This window comes from Callithrix jacchus, chromosome 15 (genome assembly GCF_049354715.1).
Source record: "Callithrix jacchus isolate 240 chromosome 15, calJac240_pri, whole genome shotgun sequence".
Taxonomy (NCBI): domain Eukaryota; kingdom Metazoa; phylum Chordata; class Mammalia; order Primates; family Cebidae; genus Callithrix; species Callithrix jacchus.
Genome location: NC_133516.1, coordinates 25,872,748 through 25,898,015, shown reverse-complemented (window position 1 = coordinate 25,898,015; position 25,268 = coordinate 25,872,748). Strand labels below are relative to the sequence as shown.

General features: G+C 47.3%; 2 protein-coding genes across 11 annotated transcripts in view; one reads left to right on the top strand and one right to left on the bottom strand.

The window, feature by feature from the left end:
• On the top strand, nucleotides 1-25,093 carry POMGNT2 (protein O-linked mannose N-acetylglucosaminyltransferase 2 (beta 1,4-)). 5 transcript variants are annotated; one of them, XM_035274981.3, is made up of 4 exons: nucleotides 1-232; nucleotides 4,516-4,618; nucleotides 16,975-17,240; nucleotides 22,789-25,093. In XM_035274981.3, exon 4 carries the CDS (start codon nucleotides 22,894-22,896, stop codon nucleotides 24,634-24,636), a length of 1,743 nt encoding a protein of 580 aa, XP_035130872.1. In that variant the 5' UTR covers nucleotides 1-232; nucleotides 4,516-4,618; nucleotides 16,975-17,240; nucleotides 22,789-22,893; the 3' UTR covers nucleotides 24,637-25,093. The 5 variants fall into 5 exon arrangements, with proteins under 5 accessions (XP_035130872.1, XP_008979726.2, XP_078206715.1 ...); XM_008981478.5 differs by lacking the exon at nucleotides 4,516-4,618; XM_078350589.1 differs by lacking the exon at nucleotides 4,516-4,618 and having other exon boundaries at nucleotides 16,848-17,240.
• GASK1A (golgi associated kinase 1A) overlaps nucleotides 25,094-25,268 on the bottom strand; it is an 86,366-nt gene continuing 86,191 nt past the window's right edge. For all 6 annotated transcript variants that reach the window (XR_013527238.1, XR_013527237.1, XR_013527239.1 and 3 more), the window contains one exon: nucleotides 25,094-25,255. The gene's annotated coding sequence lies outside the window, so the exon portion shown is untranslated. The remainder of the gene's footprint in view (nucleotides 25,256-25,268) is intronic.

Sequence of the window (25,268 nt, the reverse complement as noted above, 5' to 3'; positions counted from 1 at the left end):
AGTCTCCTTGCCGGGCTCGCCCTCCGGGCAAGCGCACGGCGGACACCTGCAAGCCCGGAGGCGGCGGTGGCTGTGAACCCGGCGGCTCGGCGAAGCCTGCGCCGGCTGCCTGGGCCTCCTGGGCCGGGAGCTGGCGCCGGGGGCGGCGGCGGTGTAGGAAAGCGGCGCCGCGGTGGGGCCTCCTGGACGCGTCGGCGGAGGTGGCTTCAGTCCGGTGGTGCCCCGGCTTCAGGTGAGATGCGCGCGCTCGGGGCTGGCGCGGACTTCGTCACCCGCTTGGGGCTTGGAGTGGAGAGGCAGAACCCCCAACCACCTGAAGGGGAGGAAGCGGTGCCGGGCTCCGGGGTGGGGGGGAGGTTTTAGGACGCCTTCGGGAGCCCGGAGAGTTTGCAAAGGGGAGGAGTGACGTGTGAAGCGAGCTGAGGGAGGCGCGGGAGGTGGGCGGGGTGGGGGTGGACCTTCAGGGTCGGGGGCCGAGGGCCGGGGCAGCGCCCTCAGGCATGCCAGCTGGAGCCCTCAGCTCCAGGCGGGCACTGGCGTAAGGTCCTCAGGCCCTTTTGCTTTGGGAGGTAATGGGTGGTGCGCATTTGGCGCGGGTGGTGGGCAGCCACGCGAGGTGCCCACAGCGGGCTTGAGCCTCCCGAACTGCCTTTGAAGGCAGAACCCAGGCAAGCCTGCGGCTGATCCCTGAGCACGGGCCAGTAGGGCACCTGCCATGTGTGTCCGGTGGTAAGAGCCTGCCACGGCCTGCTTGGCAGTGCTAGGGTAGCCTCTGAAAAAGGAACCCAGTAAACTCCTGACTCCACCTGTGTGTGTGTAGGAACCCATCTCCTGCTCACTGATGGGAATCCTCTGCTAAAGTATATGACCCTGAGGCCGGAGTCCTGCACCAGGTGCAGAGCGACCATTGTCCACTTATTTTATGCCAGCCAACACTGAGAGCCTACTCTTGGGAGAAACAAGGTTCCGCGTGGAAGGGGATGACTTCAGGGTTTTGGGGAGAACTTGGTAGGACTTAGTAGCTAAGAAATAGAGGAGGGTTCTTTCACCAAATGTTTACTGCAATATGTGCCCAGCACTCAAATCCTGGTTCTTCTCTAACTAGCTGTGTGCTCTTGAGCAAGTCACTTATCCTCTCTGAGCCTCTGTTTCTTTTCTCTGTTAAGTGGGGATGAAAAAGTACAGTGCCTTTATCACGAGGTTGCAGTGAGGATGAAATGAGGCAATGCCAGGCAAGTGCTCAGCCCAGTATGTCTAACAGTGAGTGTGCAGCAAATATCAGCAGTTGTGGTGATTAATGATGGAAAGTGTTAGAGATGCTTGGAGTCGAAGTTCATCTTTATTGGGACTAGCTGCCCTCTCTGGCTCTCATGGATCTTGCAGATCTTCCGTCTCATCCTTTGCTATTAGTGATGAGGAATCTCAGTCTCAGATGGTGGCAGAGCTAGGAAAGAGCATAGGTCTCCTCATCCCCAGGGATATTCAGCACATTCCTTACTGAGCCTTCGGCCCCTTGGACGAGGAGAAGAGGAGAATAGAGATCTTCAGCAGAAAGGACGCGGTGCTGGTAGCTGGGCCCACCGTGGCCATGTAAGCATGCTAGTTGGCAAGTTCTTGCTCTAAGCCTTGCTTTAGAAAATATTTAGCAGTAAACAAAGCTCTCTAGTAAATATTGTGCTAACTAGAAAATTAAATCACCAAATCCCCCATTCCCCAAGGGTCCTTGTCAATCTCAGCTTGGTTGTCAGTGGGATACTTTGCCCAGGACCTGCCAATCAGTCATGTGATTCTTAGGGTTTCTTAAACTGGATGAAATAATGAATGTAAAAGGTGGAACCTGCAATTGTCATCATGGGCTTTGGAGTCAGCCTTGGTTTTGAATCCTAACCCCTCCACTTAATCACTGTGAGACATTGTGCAATTCACTTAATGCCTCTAAGCATACTTCCTTAAATGTGAAAGTGAATTAATAGCACTTACTTCAGGTTTGTAGTAGGAAATAATTGAGATAATGCATGTAAAGCAGTTAGCACTGTGCCTGGCTGAGAGTGAAAGCCACTGAACAGGAGCTGTTTTACCATTATTATGATTAATAATAATAATAATATAAAAATAATTGTCAGGCATGGTGCTTTGCCTATGCTGTCTCTTTGAATTCACAGAACCAAACTGTGAAGCAGGCATAATTGCGTTTTTCAAGCCAGGAAATGAAGGCTCGGAGAGGTTAAGAATTGGCCTAAGGTCACATAGCTGCTAAGTGACGGATGGGAACTGATATACTGGAATCTCCAGCTCCACACCTGGTGCCATTTAATTTTTCTTCTCTGCTGCTCATCGTCCTTGCTGTTCTTGCATTCTTGAAGCCCAGTTATGACCTGGAGCAGCCACCAGTGTTGCAGCAGGGAGTCTTCTCACACCACTTGGGTCAGAGGAAGGACCCTGCAGCCTGGCTGTGTTTCCTCTTTCTGGCTGGTGATGGATACATGGTGATGCTGTAGGGGACAGTCCCTGAATGAGTTCACAGGAGGAGGTGTTAGGAAGAGGCAGCCCAGGCAGGCCCTGTGGCCTCTTTAGGGTCGCATCACTGGACGGCAGGACTGGGTGGGACCTGGGAAGCTTGTGTATGAGAAGAAATGTACTTGTTTAGCTCCTGGGATGTGTTCTGGGGCTGCATAGTTCTCTGGGCCCAATCTCTGCTTTGCGCAGGAGAGCATCCCTTAAGCTGTGGATGTGAGGAGAAGGAGCCCCGGACTGAGAGCCAGCATGCTGCCATTTTAATCCTGGCTGCCTGTGAAAGCTCACACTGCCTCTCAAGACCTCTTTTATGAAATAAAGAGTTGGAAGAAATCATCTCTAAGGGCTCTTGTAGCTCTAAAAAGCAGTGGTTTTGTAATTGTAAATTGGTGGCTTAACCCTCTTAGCAAAGCATCAGGGCACATGGGATAATTATCACCCTAGTATATTACCTAGATTCTCCTTCGGGTGAGAGAATGACCACAGCTCCCAAAGCCACCTGCCACAGCCGGGTACTTTCTGCCTGGCTGGGTGGGGAGGAATTACAGCAAGAAGCCTTGGGTTGCTAAGTTACAGTCCAGGGCCTGTGGTTCTGCATTTCCAGGGCCACCGCACCTGCTCTGCCCTTGACTAATAAAAACTCACTGCTCTACAGTCTGCTCTGCCTCTCTGCTATCGGGTGTTACTCCAGGTCTGATGACAGATGAGCACAGTACTTAAGAGCAAAACCTCTGGAGTGAGAGACGGGTTCAAATCCTGGTTCCCCTTCTTGATCTTTAAGACCTTAAGCAAGGTACTTAACCCCACTAAAACTTGTTTTTCTCATTTTAAAAGAAAGTGAGGATTATACTGGTACTGCTTTGGAGGGTGAGGCTTAAATGAAATGGGGCCAGAAAAGGGCGTAAGACAGCACCTCTTGCATAGTAGCTGCTCAGTAAAGTAAGATGATGAGACCATTCATCTCTATCCCTACCCAGGGGCCAACATCCTCTTTCTCTTAGCTAGCCTGGGCAAGGATCAGTCCTTTTGTTTTCTCTGGCTTCCCGTGTCCTCACTGGTACATACTCCAGCACCTATAAGAGAATCAGATCTTTCACTCTGCCAGTGGTGACTGCCGTTGGTACAATCTTATGCTACCAATTTCTCCGTTTTCTCCATTTTGAAAAGGCTAAGAGAGGCCCCTTCTTTGCTGTGTAGTTGCTCCTCAGCCCTGAGCCAAGCCTCAGGCAGGGGTTGGGGACCTGGGCTGCTGTATTGCCCAGTGATGAAACACACCTTGGGGTCCTTTGACAGTGGAGGTTTGTGACAGGAATCATGGCACATCCTGGAGTGGCTTCTGGAGTTACCATAGTCACGCTGGGTCCCAGAGCTTCCAAGTGAGTCACACAGTAGCCATTGTAAGGAACTGGAGAAGCTGTCCAACTTTACTCTGTTCAAGGGCTCCTTTCTCAGGGGACCTGCCTCCTCTCTGCTGGCCTGCAGGTATGGCCATCTCCTTGTCCCCCACTGGTGGCTGCTTTAGACCCATTCATAGTCCATTTAGCTGTGGCTAGGAGACCTGGGGACTTGTTTCTTGCCACTTCAGCACCACAAGTGTGGGAAGGAGTGGGAAGGAGTGGGTTGGGCAGCTTGTCTCAAAAGGGGGCTTAGAGTCTGGCATGCTTCTCAGTCTGCCCCAGAGCTTAGGTTTACGTATCACCTTAGCAAATTGATTCAGAAAAGAAAGAGAATTTGTATACAGTTACCCTCCTCAGGCAGACTTGTTCCAGGACCCCGTACAGATACCAAAATCCAAGGATGCTCAAGTCCCTGTTATAAAATGGCGTCATATTTGCATATAACCTATGCAAGCCACCTGTCTACTTTAAATCATCTCTAAATTCTTTGTAGTACCGAATACAATGTAAATGCTATGTAAATAGTTGTTATACTATATTGTTTTTCAATTGATACTGTTTTTATTGTATTTTTAATTTTTTTTTGAATATTTTTAATCCACAGTTGGTTGAATCTACATATGCAGAATCTGCAGGTACAGAGAGCTGACTGTATAGAGAGAGAATGATAAAACAAAGAGTGTCAAATTAGCAGTTGGTGAATCTGGGTAAGAGTTTGTCCTATACATGCAACTTTTTTGTAAGTTTAAAATTATTTCCAGATGAAAAGAAGATCGCAGACCCTGTAGCCAGCCTACCTGGGTTAGTCTTATCATTGCTTCCTGTGTGAACTTGGCTTTCTAACCTCTCTGAGCTTTGATTTTACCACCTTTAAAATAAACATCGTCATTGCAGAGTGAAGAACCTGGCACCTAGTGATTGGCCAGTGGATGTTAGCTATGATAATGGGAGAGCAAGGAGTTGAGGGTGACACGGTGGTAATGAGACCAAAGAAAAACGCAGCCTAATCCTGTCGCCTCCTTCTGCTTGCTGATGTGGGTGTCTGGCAGGGACCACTGGTGACCTGGCCGCCATAAAGCGTCACCCTGCAGAAGGCTTTACAAGTAGCCACCTGAGCCCATAGGGCTCCACTGATGAAACCAAGTTCTCCTGGCAGCTCTATCCCCTGCCTTCTCTGGCACTTCTGTGCCTGCCCCACAGCCTGGGCTCCCCGGGCTCTACCTGTCTGGGTATGCAGTGCCCATTGAACTGCACATGGCTTTGGGCCTGACCATCACTGCCCATGGTTTGGAGGCCTCATGGTTTGCTGGACATATTGGAGAAGTAGACAGTGATGCTTGCTGTGGACAGATCTGTAGCCATCATGAGTAATGGGGACATGTAGACACATGACAGAGATGCTCATCTTATCCTCTGCCACCACCAAAACACCTCCAAAACCTTGCTAAAAACTCACCCCCCAGCCAGCTTCCCTGGACGATTTCCTGTTGTGCACATTTCCTCGTGTTTCTTTGTGAATGTTTTATGCTTCTTCCTGTAGTGGGTGTCTTTGGACTCTCCTGATCAGTTCAACCCTCTCAAACTGGGCCTGAGGGTCCATCTGGATCTGTGTACACATTGAGGTCTGAGAATTCCCTGCAAGAATTGTTTTCATCTGATTTTGTATTTTCACCTAGAATACCTGGTGTAGGCGTGTTCTGCGTTACATCTGTGAGCTACACAAACAGGTTCCCACCGTTCTGTTCCCTGTTTGTGTCCCTGTTTATGACCTCAGTGGTACACATTGATACCAGAGAGGACCAATACAGGCACATGTCACTTCCAAGTGACCCATTTGTGCTCAGCAAACACCAGATGACATGGCAGGCTGTGTGGCAAGCAAAGGTTTCTGCATTATTTGGAGGCTGAAAACCGGTGAAAGGGTTGCAGATGAGCTGGTGGAAGGCAGAACATCCTACCCCACACTCAAGCCTTGGTTTATCCACACTAACATCACCTGTCTCACCAAAGTAGTACAAACTTGAATTCTGTTGGACTTTTTTCCTCCTTTGAACAGATTCCTTTTCTGTTGTTAAGGCAATATAGTCACAGTCATCGGCTATTGACAGTGGATTCATGTCTCCAGCTTTGACTTTGCTTTGCTCTTTATTCTAAAGCAAGAAGATATGACCCATGTCAAAGTTTCAATCTAAGAATGTGAACGATTAAATGTTAAATATGCCTCAGTATTTAAACTTGTTAAGTTTTACAAGAACCACTCAGAGGCTGCCAAGATTTTGCCAAAAGGTAAATACCTTGGTCAGAAAACCTGATCTATAAATGCCTAAACTTATCAATAGTATTAGGTTAATATTTAACTTAGGAGCAAATGTAAGCATTATGTTATTAATACCAGTTCCATGTACTACTGACAACCAAAAACAAAAACAAAAAAAAAAAAGGAGAGGGAAAGAGATCATTCTGAGGATAAGCTTGAGTTAGTGAAACATGTTTACTCCTTGCTAATTCACAACATGTAAGACAACACAGTAATACAGGACTGAAAGCTTCCACAATCCAGCACTAGTACTTCAGGCTGCATTTAGGACAAAAATGCTTTTCAGTGACAAACTAAGGGATTCTATAATTTTCAGTTGGAAGTGTGAACAATCCTTAAAAGTCAAATTGCTATAAAAGTAATATAAAACCTTCTCTGCTGTTGCTGACCCTTTCCTGGCCTGGGCCCTGCCTGATCTTCTGCATCCTGGGTCTGACAGGTGCTAGCTGGCTGGTCCCTCCACCTCTGTAACCCTTCTCATGGAGGAGTGATCGGTGAGCAGCTGGTTCTGGCAGTCATGCAACTGGGAACCCTGGCACGGGCCATGGTGAGACCAGCAGGACGGGGGATTTGCTTTAGACCAGAGCTTGCAAATGAGCATCTGTTTTTATCAGGCAGCAGTGAGGCCAGCAGCACCAGCCCTGGTTGCATATTGTCTTCACTTAATTTGAATAAGTGCCAGAAGTTACAAATTAGGACATTTCACACTTTAAATGAACTTCTTGCTTCTCTAGGTAAACAGAAGAGTATTGCTATGGACTCAATTGTGTTCCTCCCAAATTTATATGTTGAAGCACTAACCTCCATTATGATTGTATTTAGAGATAGGTCGTTCTAATAATGCAGCTTAAATGAGGTCATAAGGGTGGGACCCTAATCTGATAGAACTGGTGTCCTTATAAGAAGAGGAAAAGAGATCAGAGTGTTTCTCTCTCTCTCCCCACCTCCTTCCCCCCACTTCCTGTCTGCTTCCCTTTCTCCCCACTCACCTGCCCATCTCTTCCCTCCACCCTACACAGAGAAGAGGCCATCTACGAGCCAGGAAGAGAGGCCTCACCAGAAACCAACCCTGACAGAACGGTGAGAAAATTGTGTCGTTTAAGGCACCCAGTCTGGTATTTTGTTATGGCAGCCTAACCAGACTGATACAGATAAGTCCTACCAGGCTGGTTTCCCACCATTCCCTCATCAGCTGGCATTTGGTGTTCAGTCACCAGGTCACACAGCCCACCCTCGGCTTTACTTTCTCCATTGGCTCTGGCCCTAGCAGGCATGTGAGGGTGCACCTCCTACTCTGGGCCCAGAATTCCTAGGGCTTTTACTCCTTGTCAAACTTCAAGGCCTTTATGGGCTTTTCTGTGCCCATGTCTGGGGCTGGCCAGGGCCCCAGAAGTACAGTCTGTACCCAGCACGAATGATTAGCCTCACATGGTGACCCCCCCACAGGCAAGTGGCCCTACCCCAGCTTCCCAGCGGTTACTGGGGTCTGCAAGTATGACAGCAATATTGACACCATCCTCCAATGCTTAGAACAGCTGGAATCCTAGAAAGGAGGATTCATAAAATCTGGGAATCTGATAACATTTAGCTGCTCTTGGGAGCTTAGTAAAGTGGTTTGGCAGAGTGAATTGGTGGCTTCCTCCTGTCTGCCTCAGTTTCTAAAGGATTTTCTAGGCATATTTTTAATCTCTTGTTGATTTCTTTTTTCTCTTTCTTTTGAAAAAATTTTTGTTTTATCATGCTTCATCCTGGCTGAGCCACTAAGCTCTTTGTCCCCACTCCAGTTGGGCTGTAAATTTGGTGCCCAACACAGAGGAGGCAGAGGCAGATAAACATGGTGTTGGAGTACCCACCCTGGTCTGTGTGGTCCTGGAATGCCGGGAAGGTGAGGTCCAAATGATGCCTGGGCTGTTAACATAAGACAGTGCTTAGAATCCATGGTCAAATCCTGCCTTCATTCTGTACACGTTAAGGAACTTGGACACATTTACTTAGCTTCTCCCAGCCTCTGTGTCCCAATCTATAAAATGGGGTAATAGAAATAGTGTTAGCCTCTTAATATTGGTTGGAAGATCAAATGAGAAAATATACATGCAGTGTTTAGTACACTGGCTGGAACATAAAGTGTTGGAGGCTGGTGGCTTTGAGTATGTTTCAAGGTAAGAGTGGGTTCGTATTTAATAGCTGTTGGTAATCTGGGAATCAGTTTTAGGTGCTGACTGGATCCTTGGTAGCAGGATGGGACAGGAGGTACAGCACAGGAATCAGCTGCTGGTCCCAGAGCAGTGGAGGGGCTGAGTAAGAGGGTATGAGTAAGAGGACTGATGGGAAGAGGCAGCTTTTCCTAGTTTGATTTCTTCTGCTTTTCTAAAGGAAATGAAACAAAGATCAAGGTTGTCAGGTCCCCTTTGAAGCTTTTTTGTCTTCTTCAAGAGTTTCGCCACTGAGCACTGTGATTGCATCTACCCAGGATTCACTCATCTTCCCTTCTCCCTGCCCCGTAGCCTGATGACTCTCAGCTGGTAATCCAGAGACATTCTCTGGTCATTGTCATGGGTCCAGGAAGGGACTGGGCTGCAAAGCAGGTGGGATGTGTGTGCCCTTATTTGAGCCTGATCCTCCCTGATTGAGTCCTCTGAATGCCTGAGATGTTTCTCTTCTCTGCTCCTTGCCTCACTTTAATGAAGAGACTGAGTCTTCTCTATCTTGAGGGTGGTTTTCAACAGTTTTAGAGTCCAAGAACACTGGGTTAAGATCTAAGCTTCACACCTGTTGTAGCCTGGGGCAAATCACGGAACCTCCCCAACCTTCAGTTCCCCGTCTAAAAATAGGGAATAATGGTACTTCATAGGATTGGGGTGAGTACACAGTGGGACACTTTAGGGCGAGACAGCACTGAAGCACTGAAGCAAGCGGCTGTCCTGGCTTGCACAGGGGTAAGGCTGGAGGACGCTTTATTAGGGCACCTGTCATGTCCTTGCCCAAGCAGGAAAAGGGCTGATTTGTTTTCTTTTTCTCTGTGTGGAATGGCTCATGTCAAAGACCATCTGTCTTGTACAGATCCCATCTTGTTGGAGGCTCCATAAATCCAGAGGGTGGTAGGGTCCTTTGCTCATCAGTGACCATCAGGCCTTCATGCCCACCTGTGCATCCTAAAGAATCAACCTCGGTTTTCAGAAAGGCACTAAGAAGAGACAAAATGTATTATCCTAGGTGGCCCATGCCTCTTAAGTGCCACCTCTTATCTTCTCATGACAAGACTGTCTGGGCAGCCCTTGTCTCTGAGAGACAGCACAGGTAGAGATGCTTGGGGTTGAATCCTGGACTGTCAACACATGGCTCAGCCATTGAGCCTTTCTCTGGATGGAAGATGGAGACATAGTATACCACCCTGCTGAGCAGGGATAAAGAAGGATTTAGCAAGGTTGTGTGTGCATGTGAGGGAACTAGCATAGCACATAGCATAGTGTAGCAGGAGCTCAACAGGTCTGCGGTGCCAGCCAGATCTGACTGCAGACAGGGTGAGCCCGTGTGACTGCTCACAAGGGGGTTCACCAGGAGACAGGATTAAAGATAGCAGGTGTGGGAGAGGCACATTCCAGCTCTGCTTTTGTGCTCTTAAGGTAAGTGCACAAAGGAGGGTGGGCTGCTTGGGACTGAGAGGGAGTTCCTCTTGGGACTGAGAGGGAGTTCCTCATCACTGCACAGTCAGATTTCTCGTGATGCTGGGATCCTGGCCCCTGCCCATTTCAGCAGAGCTAGGAGATAGATGAAGTGGGGCATGGAGGCCTGAAAGAGTAGTTACCCCTTGTCACCAGTGCCCGGGGGAGGCTGTTGTGCACAGAGCTGTCCTGAACAATTAGCCATTAGGACAAAGCAGACGGCAACAGTCAGAACCAGGCTGAAGTTCTGTGGAAGACAGCGGCTTAGCTCCAAGTCTCTTCAGTCTCCAAGGCCAAGGACGGCCCCCTGGCTCTCTCTCACTCCCCTTGCCTCCCTGCTGCTGTTCTGTTGTCAGTGAGACTGGCAGCCTCTTGAGGCTTCGGTGGCCCCACAGCAGTGAGATTGGCCTGGAGAAAGGGGAAATCACTGAGTCTGTTGCCCAGTAAGCAACTTAGCCCAGTTATTCTTCACCATTGTGAATTTTCCTCCTAGAGAATTGTGTGTTTATTATCCAGGAACATTTCGATGTGGTGATGGGGAAAGGCCTCTTTATCTTCTTTAGGGCTGAAGATCCGATTAATGTACTCCTTGCCTCCATCTGTTACCTTTTGAAAACCTTCCTGAAGATTTTGCATGATCCTTCAGTTTGGCTGGCTAATGCAGGCTGTTGGGAGGCGGAGCCGGTACCACAGACATGTGGGAAACAGACTGACAGTGTTTTGCAGTGACCGCTGACTGCCCAAGTACTTGTTGGTTTCCTCCTACCATACTTGGGCTACCTACTTCACAGTAGGTAGAAGTGCAAGGGTAGCTTTCCATGTCTCCACAGTGACAAAATTGAGTAATATCTATATTAAGGTTCCCTTCTGGATTCAGGACTAGATCTGTTATTTAAAAAAAAAAAAAGTCTCCCTGAGATTCCCCCTGAGACAAGGATTAAGTAGCAAGTAGATGATTTGTGTTCTGTCCCAACAGATATGTAAATATGAATGGGGAGTGGGAAAGTGAGAGGGAAGGGAAGGCAGCCGAAAAGGGTGTGCATCACGCTTATTGCCATTGTGGACAGCTGGGACTTAATCCCATCAGGGAACCCTGGGAACCAGTGTAGAACATGTCTCAAAGCTAACCTGCCTGGGGGGTATGGGAGTGGTGTATTCACCAGACAGTGGTGTACGTTGGCTGCTCATAAGTGGTAAAGGTGGTAGAAACCCCCAGGCAATCAGAACTCCAGGACTTATGCACTAACCGCTATGCTGTTTCTAGCAATATGTTGCTCTGTCCATCCCCAGCAAACCTTTCTTCCCATTTTCCCCCTGGAAGGGTAACTCAGAAACCTGAAATACCCAGTGCAAGTCCATGCAGGCCAGTCTGTCCTGCCTTCCATCAACAATATTCTGGCAGGGCCTGAGAGTGGGGATAGGAGGATAGGAGTTGGGAGGGGTTAGGGATTGGGAGGTTGAGAGGACTTAGCAGCTAATTAGAAGCAGCCCCCTTGTCCCCCAGTCTCGAAGGCTGGTCTCTGCTTAGTTGCCGATTTACCCCAAAAGGCTCTCAGCCCATGTTTCCTGGTTTATGAGCTTTGCTCTAATGCCTTGATTTCAGTGCTTTGCTGGGATTGGCCACAGCATATACAGCCAGCCAGGTCCAGATGTGGACCCTAGACGTCTGCCTGTGGCCACTGCCCCATATCCCCACCTGCTGCCAAACCTGCCTAAGAGAGGGGCGGGTAGCAGAATGATCACTAGAGAGATGATGAATACCTGGGGCTGAGATGCTCAACTTCTCATGTTGGAGGTGAGTCTTTCCTCATCTCCGTGCGGGTCTTGCTATCTGATATTCCCTGGGTTTGTCTGTTTTGGCCTTAGCTTCTGTTGGAAGCTATTCTTTGATCAGGGCAAAATGTGTATCAGCTCATAGCGTATGCATCTGCCTCCCATCTCTCCTGAGAGGGCCTAGTTTTGTTTTTTTTCTGAATTTTAATTTATTTCTTGTTTTCTCTTCTGAATTCTCTTGTTATTTTATAAATGGTGATTTCTTTAATTCTCTATTGTTTCCTTTTTAACTTATTTATTATGTCAAGCAAAAAATACAAACATATAAAGAACCCCATCATCTTCCACAGTGGTCAGTATCCTACTGTCCGGTTCTGTCTTTCTACTTGCTTTGTTTGCTGGAGGATTTTAGAGCAAATTGCATTCATGTCCTTTTACATGTCACATTTATAAAGACTCATGTTCTTAGCTGGGTGTGGTGGTTCATGCCTATAATTCCAGCGTTTTGGGAGGTTGAGGCAGAAGTTCAATACCAGTCTGGGCAACATGGCCAGACTCCTTTCTCTACAAAAAATTTAAAATTAGCCGGGCTGGTGGCTCCTGCCCATACTCCTAGCTGCTTGGGAGGCTGAGGTGGGAGGATCACCTAAGCCCAGGAATTTTGAGGTTGCAGTGAGCTGATATCGTGCCACTGTACTCCAACCTGGGCAAGGAAACAGTGAGACCCTGTCTCAAAAAAAAAAAAAAGGGGGTGGGGGGAAGACTCATGTTTCTTATCTAGTTAAAAAAAAAGACTCATGTTTCTTAAGTTATCTAATTTATTTTAAAAATAAATAACTATTTTGAATAAATTTTAGACTTACAGAAAAGTTACATAAACCATTTCTTCCCATTTCCCCTGATACTAGCATCTTACAGAGCACAGTATAATGATCAAAACCAAGAAATTCACAGAACACATAAAGCCACAGATCTTATTCAAATTCTGCCTACTGTCCCACTAATGTTCCTTTTCTGGTCCAGGATGCAAACCCGAATCCCACACTGCATTAAGTTGCTGTGTCTCCTTAGTCTCCTCCAATCCGGGGCAGCTCCTCCTCCATCTTCCCTTGTCTTTTATGACCTTAGCTCCATAAGTAATGGCCAGGTATTTGGTAGAACATCCCTCAATTTGGGTTTAAGGTTTTCTCTATTAGCTAAGCTACAGACCTTATTCAGAGTTAGAACTGCAGCTAGAACCAAGGATCCCCATTTAGAAATATAGATTAAAGTTATGCATTTTGGGTAAGGAAACCACAGAAGTGTGTTCCTGTCTCAAGTGCTTCATATAAAGAGGTGCGTGACGTCAATATGTTATTGCAGGTGATGTTAATTTTGATTACTTGGTTCAGGGCATGTCTGCCAGGCTTCTCTACTGTAGTTTCTATTTTTACTTTTGTAATTAATATGCACTTCATGGGGAGATACTTTGAGACTATGCAAATATCCTCTCATTATACTTTTCACCTGCTAATTTTAGCATCTATCAGCAGATCTTGCGTGCAACAGTTATTACTGTGATGTTTGCCAAATGGTGATCTATTTCCATGATTGCTTCTACATTTTTAAATTGGAATTCTCTAAGGAAGATCTGTCCTTCTCTCCTAATTATTTATTCATATCAATATTGACTCATGGATATTTTATTCTATGGGTTATAATTCATTACTATTACTTTTTAATTTTGGTACTAAAATAGTCCAAGATCTAGCTGTTGGGAGCTTTCATCTGACTCCTGTGCCGTTTCACTGTCTCCCCATCAATTTTTTAAAAATAGTTTTACAAAATATTCCAAGCTCGTCTTGTACTTTCCCTGCTCTGGCCCTGGAATAAACCGTTTCTCCAAGGAGCTCTGGTTCCTTTTTGTAGAGAAGGATTTGTAGAAACTGAGATCTAGGTACTGGGTATACTGATTGTTACGGCACTGTTACTGTTCACAGGCCTTCTTGGTGAACTGAACTAGGGATGCCTGTAATTCCAGCCATTTCCTTAGCTATGACAATTATCACCAAATATTTTGTAGAGAATCAGTGTCTGAAATTAGCACCTAGATATTTTGTGTGTACAGGTGTTTAAGAACATTTGACATAGTTCTTCTTGCAAATGGCAGTCCAGTCATTCCTTTAGTGTATAAACTCACAAATATTCCCACTGTTCTTCCTGCTCATGTTCCTCCCTGATGCCTTCCTCCCTGAACTGTGTGGTGTCCTTGGGTCACATTCCCTGGACTGCCTCGTAACCCTGGTGTGAGTTCCTCTTCAGTTCCCTGACCTAGATTGGAGCTGAGGACCGATCTCCCTTCCACCCCCTGGTGAGACAGTCTCTCCTCCCTGTCTTTCTGTTCTCTTCTTAAACCTTTTTGTCCTTTTTCTTTCTTCTAACCTCAAATATCAATGAACTGTGTCTCTTCATGGTCTCTTTCTAGCTCCTGGCTTCTCCTCTTTCCTCCTAGAGAGCACATGTCAGAACTCCAGCTGAGGATATGTTTCACTGGGCACACAGGTGTCCATTTTCTCTTGAGAAGGACTGTCCATACCATGGTGGTGGAAAGGATAGCTGGTTTGTATGGCAGGACCATGGGACACTGGTCAAAAATGGTCATATCAGCACCTTAATGTGTTTCAGCACAGTAGTTCTTATCTGGTGGGGTCGTATGGAGAATGTCCAGTTGGGGCCATGCCTATTTGAAAGAGCAGTGATATAATTTTACATTGAAAAGTAAAATATAGAATAGATGTTGATATAAAATACCAACTTCAGAAAGTAAAGGTTGATGGAATCCACTGGTCTTGAGGGGCAGATGTTGCAGAAGAGCCTTATGAATGAGGGAGAAGAGGATGCTGAACTTTACCAGTCAGTTTGGGCATGAGGTACAATCTCTTTATTATCAATGGGTATGTGGGTTGGAAAAGACTGAGGAAACACTGAGTTTAATTAGCTTTCTTAGCTCCAGAGTTTCTAGGCTCACAGAGACACTCCCCTAGAGATGAACAGGGCTGACTGGAGGTGCTATTAAAATCCAGGTAAGCAGGCAGACTCAGAGCTCTGGCCTCTCACCTATGGCTGGCCCAAAAGTTCTCAGTCTGTGTTCCACAAGAGCCTCGAAGACCTGAATGAAGTTAGGGCCCCACTACATTATCTCTGCAGGACCCTCAAGATAGCTGTGACTTTATGCTCTTCTCTCACCACCAAGAAGGCCCATTGAGATGTGAATGAGTGAAGGTTTTAGTAAAGGATGAGCTTTGAGTTGCTAAGAATTTATTTAAATCATCTGCAGACTTTGGGACTTGAATTGCTGTCAGGAACATGCTCCTGTGCCCCCTTCATGCAGAGTATGACCCACCTCTGCACATTCCCTTCTAGGCCCTCCATTCTAGCACTCAGGCTCTCCTCTCCTGTACTGACTGGGGAGATGCTGAGCTTGGCAGCTCCAAATTGGCTTTTCTATCTCTGTTTTCCCAGAGAACTTCCAGGCTGCTCTTTCCCAAGACCTATAATAGCTGCCCATTGCCTATGGAATACAGTTCAAACTCCTTGATCCGGTTTCACAGCCTTAGCTGATTTTTCTAAGTTTTTCTCAACTTCTCCTTGTGAATTATCTATTCCAACCAGGCTGAACTGTGTGGTGTCCTTGGGTCACATTCCCTGGACTGCCTCCTAACCCCTGCATCTGTCCTTCAGAAAGCTCCAGGAAACAGCTATACCAGTGGACTCGTTTGTTCCTCAGGAGGGGTCTGGCACTTCCTGCTGGCAGGGCTCATTGAAGCCCACCCTCTGCCCATGCTGCAACACTTTGGTGACCTTAGTCCTCATTCCCTTCTGGCAAATGGCACTGGTATAGAAAATTGTCGCAGATCCTCTATTTGATTGCTTTCATGTCTCGGGGGAAAAATAGGTTTCTTAGGGAAAGAGCTTCATTTACCCAAGTTATAGAAGAGTCCAGGGGAAACTGATGCCAAATAATCCCCCTGGACAAGAGCACAGAGCTCAGAAACAGGAGACCCAGGCAGACCCCTGCATGTTTGCCTCACACACAACACTTTGCAAACAGGTTCTTCCTCCATGCCAGTTAGAATGTTCTGGCTGTGGGAAGCCAAAATCCCAACCCACCTGGCTTTAGGAATCAGGAAAGTTACCATTTCTCACAGCAGGACATCCAGAGATGGGACTTGGAGATGTCACCAGGGTCCTCTGTGTCTCTTTGGCCATGCTGTCCTAGGCATTGGCTTTGCCTCAGGCTCGTTTCTGCATGGTCAGCAGATGGCAGCCAGTAGCCCTGGGACAATGCCTTCTTTTTCTGTCTGTGGGTGAGAACATGGCGTGTGACACCTTATTCCTCAGCCGGATTGGTCCCACTCAGGTAACTTGCCATGCCTGGGCCAGTAACTGGCCCCAGAAGTAGGCTCTGCTGACACCCCACCTGAGATGCAAGGTCTGGGCTTCTCTGAGCTTCGTGGGTGTCAGCAGGAGGGTGGCTCTCTGGACACACTGGAGATGTTGTCAGGAGGAGGAAGAGGGCAGTGGATGCTGGGGGAAGCAACACCATCCATTACATCATCTCTCAGTGCACTTGACCTGGACACCCAAGAAGCAAAGGGTTGGTGACTAACCAGGTCCAAGGTGCTACCGATGACACAGTGACAGCGTTCATTGTCTAGTCTGTCTCCATCTTCCTTGGAAGGGATCTTCCCCTGCTTAGCTTTTAAAATCCTTTGTTTGAAATGACTGTGATGAAAAGTGACAATTCCTGCCTCAGTACTGATCCGTTTTTGCTTTGAGTCAGATAGAGGCAGCCAAGTGTGTCTAAAATGTTTTAAAATGCCAATGTTTTGTCTGTATCCCAGTGGCCCTTGATTAACCATCTGGTGCCTTAAAACCTTTTTCTTTTTCTCTCTGCTATATACTGCACCTGTGAGGTTGAGCCTGATGGAATGAAACTGTGGTTTTTATATGTGAAAGGTGCTTGAGTATCACCATTTATGAAATTCAACTAATACATCATTTCTGACCTCCACAGTCCTATAAGGTGGGTGTTGTACCCCCATTTTCACTGATGAAGAGCTGAGTTCAGAAAGGACATGCAGTAGGTTGAGGAGCTGGGATTTGAGCCTGAGTCTTCTGTCTTTTTTTCTCAAACTTACCCAGACAGTGCATATCCTTTTCTGGGAGCTACCTGCAACCAGTCGTGCACTGGAAGCTCAGAGCCAGGCTGGTTTGGGAGACGATGTGATAGCTACTGATGGATCAGTGATACCTTTAAAATTGTCTGCAGAAGAGCAAACCCACAAGTCAACTAGGGAGTTGGCTTCCCGAGACTGAGGTGTTCTGACTCTCCTGGATCCAGTCCCCACCCCTCAAGAGGGTTCGAGCAGCTCATCCACATCAGACTGGTGCACGCCCTGGATGGAGCCAGGCAGGTGGATGGCAAAGCAGAGACCTAACTTCATGAGAACCTGAACACAGAAGCTGCATAGCCAGGCTTGCTGGTGACCTGCTGGCCTCCCCAGTCATCCCCACTGGGAGGCATCACTATAGCAGGTGTGTTTTAGAACACTTCCATTCTTAATCCTGATTTGCTGTGTGACGTTGGGCAAATTGCTTCTATGGGTGAAATGAAGACTTGCTTAGTAGTTGTTAACCTTTGTAGCAGTGGAATTCCTTCTTAAGAGCACAGAACCCCTTTTTCAAATGAATTCTTATGGTCCCTATATTAGTTTTCTAGAGCTGCTGCAACAAATTACCACACATTTGGTGGCTTAAAATGAGAGAGATTTATTCTCTCCCAGTTCTGAAAGCTAGAAGTCCAAGACTGAGGTGTCAGCAGGCCATGCTCCTCTGAAGGCTCCAGGGGAGAAGCCTTCCTCACGTCTATTTTGCTGCTAATGGTTTTGGTCACCCAGGCTGGTTCTTTGGCTTATAACTGCATCACTCCAGTCTCTGTCTTCATCTTCACATAACCTTCTGTTTTTCTGTGTGTCTTTTTCTGTTTCTTTTAAGGGTAGTCGCATTGGATTTATGACCCATCCTCATCCATTATGATCTCACTTCAAGATTTTTATTTAATTGCCTGTGCAAAGAGCCTTTAGCCAAATAAGGTCATCGTCTGAGGTTCTGGGTAGACATGATTGCCTAAATGGGAGTCACCTCTCCTTTCTTTCCTCTGAGAGCAAAAAAATGAAGCCACTGCTTTGTATCCTGGCCTAGCTGTGCTTATATTTATTGCTGGCATCCTGCTTCACAGTTGATTGCTGAGCAGGTGAGAAGCTAAGGTCAGCATGACACTTTATCCTGATCATCCAGGCACCCAGGAGCCAGAGAGGCAGAGCGACATGTCCATTGTTACACAGCAAAAGTGTGATAGACCTGATCTGAAGTTCTGCAGGGTTCTGGCTGGAACATTTGGTCCCTTGTCTTTCCCCTATAATATGTGATAGGGAAGATTCACATGTATAGCATACTCCTATGGGCATATGGGTATTGTTGAAACCCAAAAGATATTTTGTAGTGAAGTAAAGCGGAACAGTAACTCATACCAGCTGTTGCTGTTAATAAGGCATAACTAACACGTAGGCTGCTCACTGCTGCCCACAGCTTAGGCAGTGGGTTTGTGGGTTCTTGTACCAGCTTAACAGTGATCCTCATCTTCCTGACTTAAGATGTATCAGAAAGCAACTGAGTGATGGTGATGTGATTATAAGGATAACATTGAGCCTACTCTAATTTATATACAAAAGAAATAGGAAAACATTTCCAAGGTTTTAAACTTAAAAGTGGTAATGTGATTCATGGACTGCTTCTTTGGTTAAGAGCTACTTGGTTTTCGTCAAATCTATTTGTAACCCAGAATCACCTGGGAGCTTGGTTAAAAAAAAAAACAAAACAAAACAAAATAAAAACAGATGCCAAGAATACCTCAGGTTCTGGTCAAAATGAAGTAGACAGATTTATCCCAATTTCTCTTACTAATATAGCTAAAAACACTGGACATTATATATAAAACAGTGGAAGACTGAAAGGTGGAGAAAAGAGCGGACCAACTAGGGACCCTGGAACTCACAGAACAACATAATAGTGAGTTCTCTGGGTTTTCTTCTTGCCTCTTATATATTATACCTTGGGTGCTAGAGAAGCCCGCAATCCAGGAATGCCAATGAGCCTAGAACAAAACAAAGCCCAAGGAAGCTTGGTCTCTTTTGTCAAAGGACTGAAAGGAGGAGCCTCCTAGCAAAACATTTTTTTTTCCTGTAAATACCCCATTTCTGCAAAACACCAGAGAGAATTGCCTCCCCCTCCACCCCTCAGTTTTACTAAAGGCCAAATGGATAGTGTATTAGTCTGTTTTCATGCTGCTGATAAAGACATACCCGAGACTGGGCAATTCACGAAAGAAAGAGGATTATTGGAGTTGCAATTCCACATGGCTGGGGAGGCCTCACAATCACGGTGGAGGGCAAGAAGGAGCAAGCCACATCTTACATAAATGGCAGCAGGCAAAGAGAGAGCTTGTGCAGAGAAATTCCTGTTTTTAAAACTATCAGATCTAGTGAGACCCATTCACTATATCATGAGAACAGCACAGGAAAGAACCCCCAACCCATGATTCAGTCATCTCCCACCAGGTCCCTTCCACAACATGTGGGAATTATAGGAGCTACAAGATGAGATTTGGGTGGGGACACAGAGCCAAATCATATCAGATAGCCTAGACTTCCTCCTTTGCCTAGTTTGTAACTGGCTGCCCCACACCTTCCCCACTTGATGGGAAGCCTAGACATACTAACATATGTCCTTCACCACCATAGTCCCCTTGGAGCCTAGACTTCCATCCACATCACAGGGTGTAAGAGGAGCCCAACTGCAGAACCTGGGTTTTGACCTACAGACACACACTCTGTGCTGAGTATCCCGCACCCTCCCGGCCACGATGGTGTTGGTGGTGGCTGAGTAGAGAGCCTGGACGTCCACCTTCACCCAGCAGTAAAAAGTCAGTGCTTTCCTTTCCTTTGCCAGCACAGTTTTAGCAGAGGCTACTAAAATAGAAGATTTAAGTAAGATCCAGAGTATCATAACATTATAACCAAAATTTCCAGGATAAATTTCAGCAAAAAAAGAAGTTATAAAGAACCGAATGGAAATTTTAGATAGGAAAAATAGAGTAAGCAAATTTTAAAATTACTGGATGGGCTTAATCGAGAATGGAGAGGACAGAGGAAGAATCAGTGAACGTGAAGCCAGAATGATAGAAATCATGCAGTCTGAACAACAGGGAGAAAAAATACTGGAAAAAAATTAACAGAGTTTCAGAGACCTGTGGGACAATACAATTTTTTTTTTTTTTTTAATCTAGCATTGGTATAATTGGAGTCCTAGGGGAGTGGTGTGGGGCTGAAAAAGTTTTCAAGGAAATAATGGCTATTTCCCACATTTGGGGGAAGGCATGAGCCTACAGATTGAAGAATCTGAGCAAACCCCGAGGAGGATGAAACCAAAGAAACCCACGCCAAGGCACCTCAGAGTCGAACTTCTGAAAACTCAACAACATCTTAAGAACAGCAGCAGACAATGCATTACCTCAGGGGAAAAACAATTTGAAGTGTGGCAGTTCCTCATCAGCAGTCACAGGGGCCAGAGGAGGTGTGACAGCATCATTTTTCACATACTGAAAGAAGGAAAATCTGTACTCCAAATTCCATACCCAGTGAAAATATCCTTTAGGAATGAAGCTAAAATCAGACATTTTGACACGAAGGAAACAAAGAGAATTTGTTGCCAGGAGGTCCAACCCTAAAAGAATGGCGAACTAACAGAAGTTCTTCAAAGAAGGGATACAGGAATGGAAGGAAACCTGGAACCTCAGGAATGAGGAACAAACATAGAGTAAAAATATGGGTGAATATAATAGATGATCCTTTCCCTCATGAGGAAATCATACTCGACAATTGAAGCCAAAATTACTGTCTGATGTGGGTCTCATTATATGTAGAGGAAATACATAAGACAACTATATTATAAAGGAACCTAGGTGGAGGTAAAGTTTCTACAATTATTCAAAAGGTAAAATGTCAATACCAGTAGACAGTGATAGTATGATGCCTAGAGCAACCACCAGAATATCTATACCAAGAGATATACTCAAAAACACTACTGATAAATCCAAGTGGAATTCTGGTAATTCACAAGAAGGCAGAAAAAAAAAAGAAACAAATAAAGCAGATGGCTGAGCCATACTCCATACCTACCGAATCAACTTCCAAGACTGCTGCCTGGGAACAGGAGTTTGTGTAGCAAGTACTCCTGAGGATTCCAGTAATCAGCCAGGCTTGAGAGTATCTGGAGTAGACCAGTATTTTGTAAATAGCAAGTTGCCAACCTCATTAGTAGGTTGGAAAGTTAATTAAGATGATTATGGGCAGCTTTTTTTTTTTTAATTACCTTAGAATAAGAGTGTACTAGAAAAAAAAGGTGGCGGGGGGGAAGCTAGAGTGTATTCTACCTGGTCAGGGTACTTCTCATTTCCTGAAATTTGGGAGTATCTATTCATATATGTGGGCCCAACCTTTGGATAAGAATAGTCCAGAAGAGATCTCATGCCTCCAGGAATGGCCTTCAACTAAGTAATGCCCGACAGGAGCTGACAGACACACATCCCAGCTTCCATACTACACCCAGCATGTGATCATGGGAGGAAGACCATGCATGGCATTAGCTGTTCATTAATGTGCCCTCTATGTATTGGCTTTGGTCCCTTCTCTGTCTCACTTTCCCTTTCTCCTACAAGTGTTTCATAGGATAATTTCTCAAAATGTTTGGATTCAAATCCTTGCCCTTGACTCTGCTTCTTGGAGAATCTAGCTGAAGATACCTTCTCTTTCTGGGCATGATTGCACTTTGATTTTTTCTATTGCAGGGAGGTGGGAATTGCATCAGGACCTAGTCACTGACGGTGCAGTGTTTGGCAGGTGTCAGGTGTTACCTGTGCTGCTCCTGTGTCACTAAGGATGAGCTTCTTCCACTGTCTGAATAATCCTGGGTCCCAGAGCAGGCATGATACCCTTCACAATATTGCAAGAAGAAGAAGTAAATGCCCATTCCTAGCCAGGCCTCTCTCTCGGTGTGTCGGGGAGAGGCCATTTAAAACACTATTGGGTTTTTTGCCTCAGTGTACAAAACATTTTTCATTGGTGACACCCAGATACAATTATCTTACGACTGAGGGGATGAGATGCTACCCTCCTAAGGGATTCTAAAACTCAGCAGGCATGAGTTCTAAAGGAGCTTTAAGCAAGAGCAAAGCTTAGCTGACCTACCCCTGTTCTTACATGTGTGTGTCTCTCAGAGGCGGCGTACCAGAGTCTCAGTGTGCAACCTGGGAACAGTGTTCACAGGTCTCCAATGCCAGTTGTTCTCATTTAAGGAAGTCATTACCTGGCAGTCCAGGAGTGTCAGACCCCTGCAAGGGATTTTCCTATGGCCTGTCATCATAGATACCTCTCTTGGTTAGCTTTTGCTGCAGCAGTGCTTCAGCACAAACAGACCCAGAATTTTAGGGATGTTTAATCAGCTGTTGGTCAGCCCAGATGTCTATGTGTTGGCTTATCTTGGCTGGGTTTGGCTGATGGTGCTGCTGCTCTTGGCTGGGCCCACTCAGTCATGGAGGATCAGCTGAGCCAGACAGGATATAGCTGTATCTCACTCCTCACTTGTATCTCACTACTCTTAGGGCCAGCAAGTTAGCCTGAATACATTCTTCTTATGGCAGTGTCATAAAGAGGTCAAAGCCAGCCCAAACACTTTCCAAACCTTTGATTATGTTCTGCCTGCTGACATCTCAGTGGCTAAAGCATGTTAAGTAGCTAAGCCCGAAGTCAGGTGTGGGGATGCATTCTCCAACATGCAGGCGATGGGGAGGGAGTGACTATTTTAAACAGTGGTCTAATCTATGCCTACCAACATGCACACTGGCTGCAAGGATCCAGTGCTGTAGCAGGCACACAGAGCCTTGCACAGTGCCTGGCACATAGGAGCTTGTAATGATGCCAGGCAGACTGGGCCAACTCCTTTTTCTTTTCCTTCTCTCCTGCCACAGGCTTTCACCAGTCCTTGGGATGCCCATAGGGATGGGTGAGGCCCGCCTGGCCTGTGGTGCTTCCCAGTGGCCGTCATCTCACTAGGGCCACACGGTGGCATTAGGATGCACCTCTCAGCAGTGTTCAACGCCCTCTTGGTGTCGGTGCTGGCGGCGGTCCTGTGGAAGCATGTGCGGCTGCGTGAGCATGCGGCCACACTGGAGGAGGAGCTGGCCCTCAGCCAACAGGCCTCAGACCCAGCGCCAACACTAAGGATCGACTACCCAAAGGCACTGCAGATCCTGATGGAGGGCGGCACACACATGGTGTGCACAGGCCGCACGCACACAGACCGCATCTGCCGCTTCAAGTGGCTCTGCTACTCCAATGAGGCTGAGGAGTTCATCTTCTTCCATGGCAACACCTCTGTCATGCTGCCCAACCTGGGCTCCCGGCGCTTCCAGCCAGCCCTGCTCGACCTGTCCACTGTGGAGGACCACAACACCCAGTACTTCAACTTCGTGGAGCTGCCTGCCGCTGCCCTGCGCTTCATGCCCAAGCCAGTGATCGTGCCAGACGTGGCCCTCATCGCCAACCGCTTCAACCCCGACAACCTCATGCACGTCTTCCACGACGACCTGCTGCCACTCTTCTACACCCTGCGGCAGTTTCCTGGCCTGGCCCACGAGGCACGGCTCTTCTTTATGGAGGGCTGGGGTGAGGGTGCACACTTCGACCTCTACAAGCTGCTTAGCCCCAAGCAGCCTCTCCTGCGGGCACAGCTGAAGACCCTAGGCCGGCTGCTGTGCTTTTCCCATGCTTTCGTGGGCCTCTCCAAGATCACCACCTGGTACCAATATGGCTTTGTCCAGCCCCAGGGCCCGAAGGCCAACATCCTCGTCTCAGGCAGTGAGATCCGGCAGTTTGCACAGTTCATGACAGAAAAGCTTAATGTGAGCCAGGCAGGAGCCCCACTAGGTGAGGAGTACATTCTGGTCTTTAGCCGAACCCAGAACAGACTCATCCTGAATGAAGCAGAGCTGCTGCTGGCACTGGCCCAGGAGTTCCAGATGAAGACAGTGACAGTGTCCCTGGAGGACCACACCTTTGCTGATGTCGTGCGACTGGTCAGTAACGCCTCCATGCTGGTCAGCATGCATGGGGCCCAGCTGGTTACCACCCTCTTCCTGCCCCGTGGGGCAACTGTGGTGGAGCTCTTCCCATATGCCGTCAATCCCGACCACTATACTCCCTATAAGACACTGACCATGCTGCCTGGCATGGACCTCCAATATGTAGCCTGGCGGAACATGATGCCAGAGAACACAGTCACACACCCTGAGCGGCCCTGGGACCAGGGGGGCATCACCCACCTGGACCGGGCTGAGCAAGCCCGTATCCTGCAAAGCCGCGAGGTCCCACGGCATCTCTGTTGCCGGAACCCTGAGTGGCTCTTCCGAATCTACCAGGACACCAGGGTGGACATCCCATCCCTCATTCAAACCATACGGCGCGTGGTGAAGGGCCGGCCAGGACCACGGAAGCAGAAGTGGACAGTTGGCCTGTATCCAGGCAAGGTGCGGGATGCACGGTGCCAGGCATCAGTGCATGGCGCCTCCGAGGCCCGCCTCACTATCTCCTGGCAGATCCCATGGAACCTTAAGTACCTGAAGGTAAGGGAGGTGAAGTATGAGGTGTGGCTGCAGGAGCAGGGAGAGAACAACTATGTGCCTTACATCTTGGCCCTGCAGAATCACACCTTCACTGAGAACATCAAACCCTTCACCACCTACCTGGTGTGGGTCCGCTGCATCTTCAACAAGATCCTCCTGGGACCCTTTGCAGATGTGCTGGTGTGCAGCACGTAGTGAGTGGGCCACAGCCTGGCCTTGGGATGGTGGCTCCTGCAGTTCAGCTTCCCTGAGCCTGTTAATCCCACTGTGGAGACTTCTATTGTCTATTTATTGAGCAGGCCTGTGCCTCCCTGTCATCTTGTTGCCTCTGGGGTGAGGTGTCACAGCACTCCTCTCTGTCCTGGAGATACAGGACGCAACCCCACCTTCTCCCATCCTGAACGTTCATACCCCTGGAGAAGTTCCTTAGGAGGAGGAAGAGGAGAGGAAGGAAAGAAAGAATCACAAGGAACCTCTGGCTAGGAGGTGATCCTGATGTTTTCTACTGAGTTTTTCTGGTGTCCAGATTTCTGGAAACCAAGTAATCATGTGCTATTTGATTGAGTGGTTCATCTGCTTCCATCCCAGTGAAATTTACCCATAGCCCAGTGAAGGGTATGTTTGGAACATTCATTAAATGATTCTAAGCATCTTGGTGAAGTTTTTTTATTGGATGGGAAGAAGGAGGGCTGGTCATCAAAACCCAGGTGCGCTTTAATCCTGATTGTTAGCTAGGGAGACACGGCTAGAACGGTGAAGTGAGCAAGCTGGTTGGATTTCATCTTGACTTGCTGGACTAATATCACAGTTCCACCTACATGGGATGA

Coding starts and splice junctions, on each gene's coding strand:
- POMGNT2 (XM_008981477.5), top strand. CDS start 22,894: ATGCACCTCTCAGCAGTGTTCAACGCCCTCTTGGTGTCGGTGCTGGCG.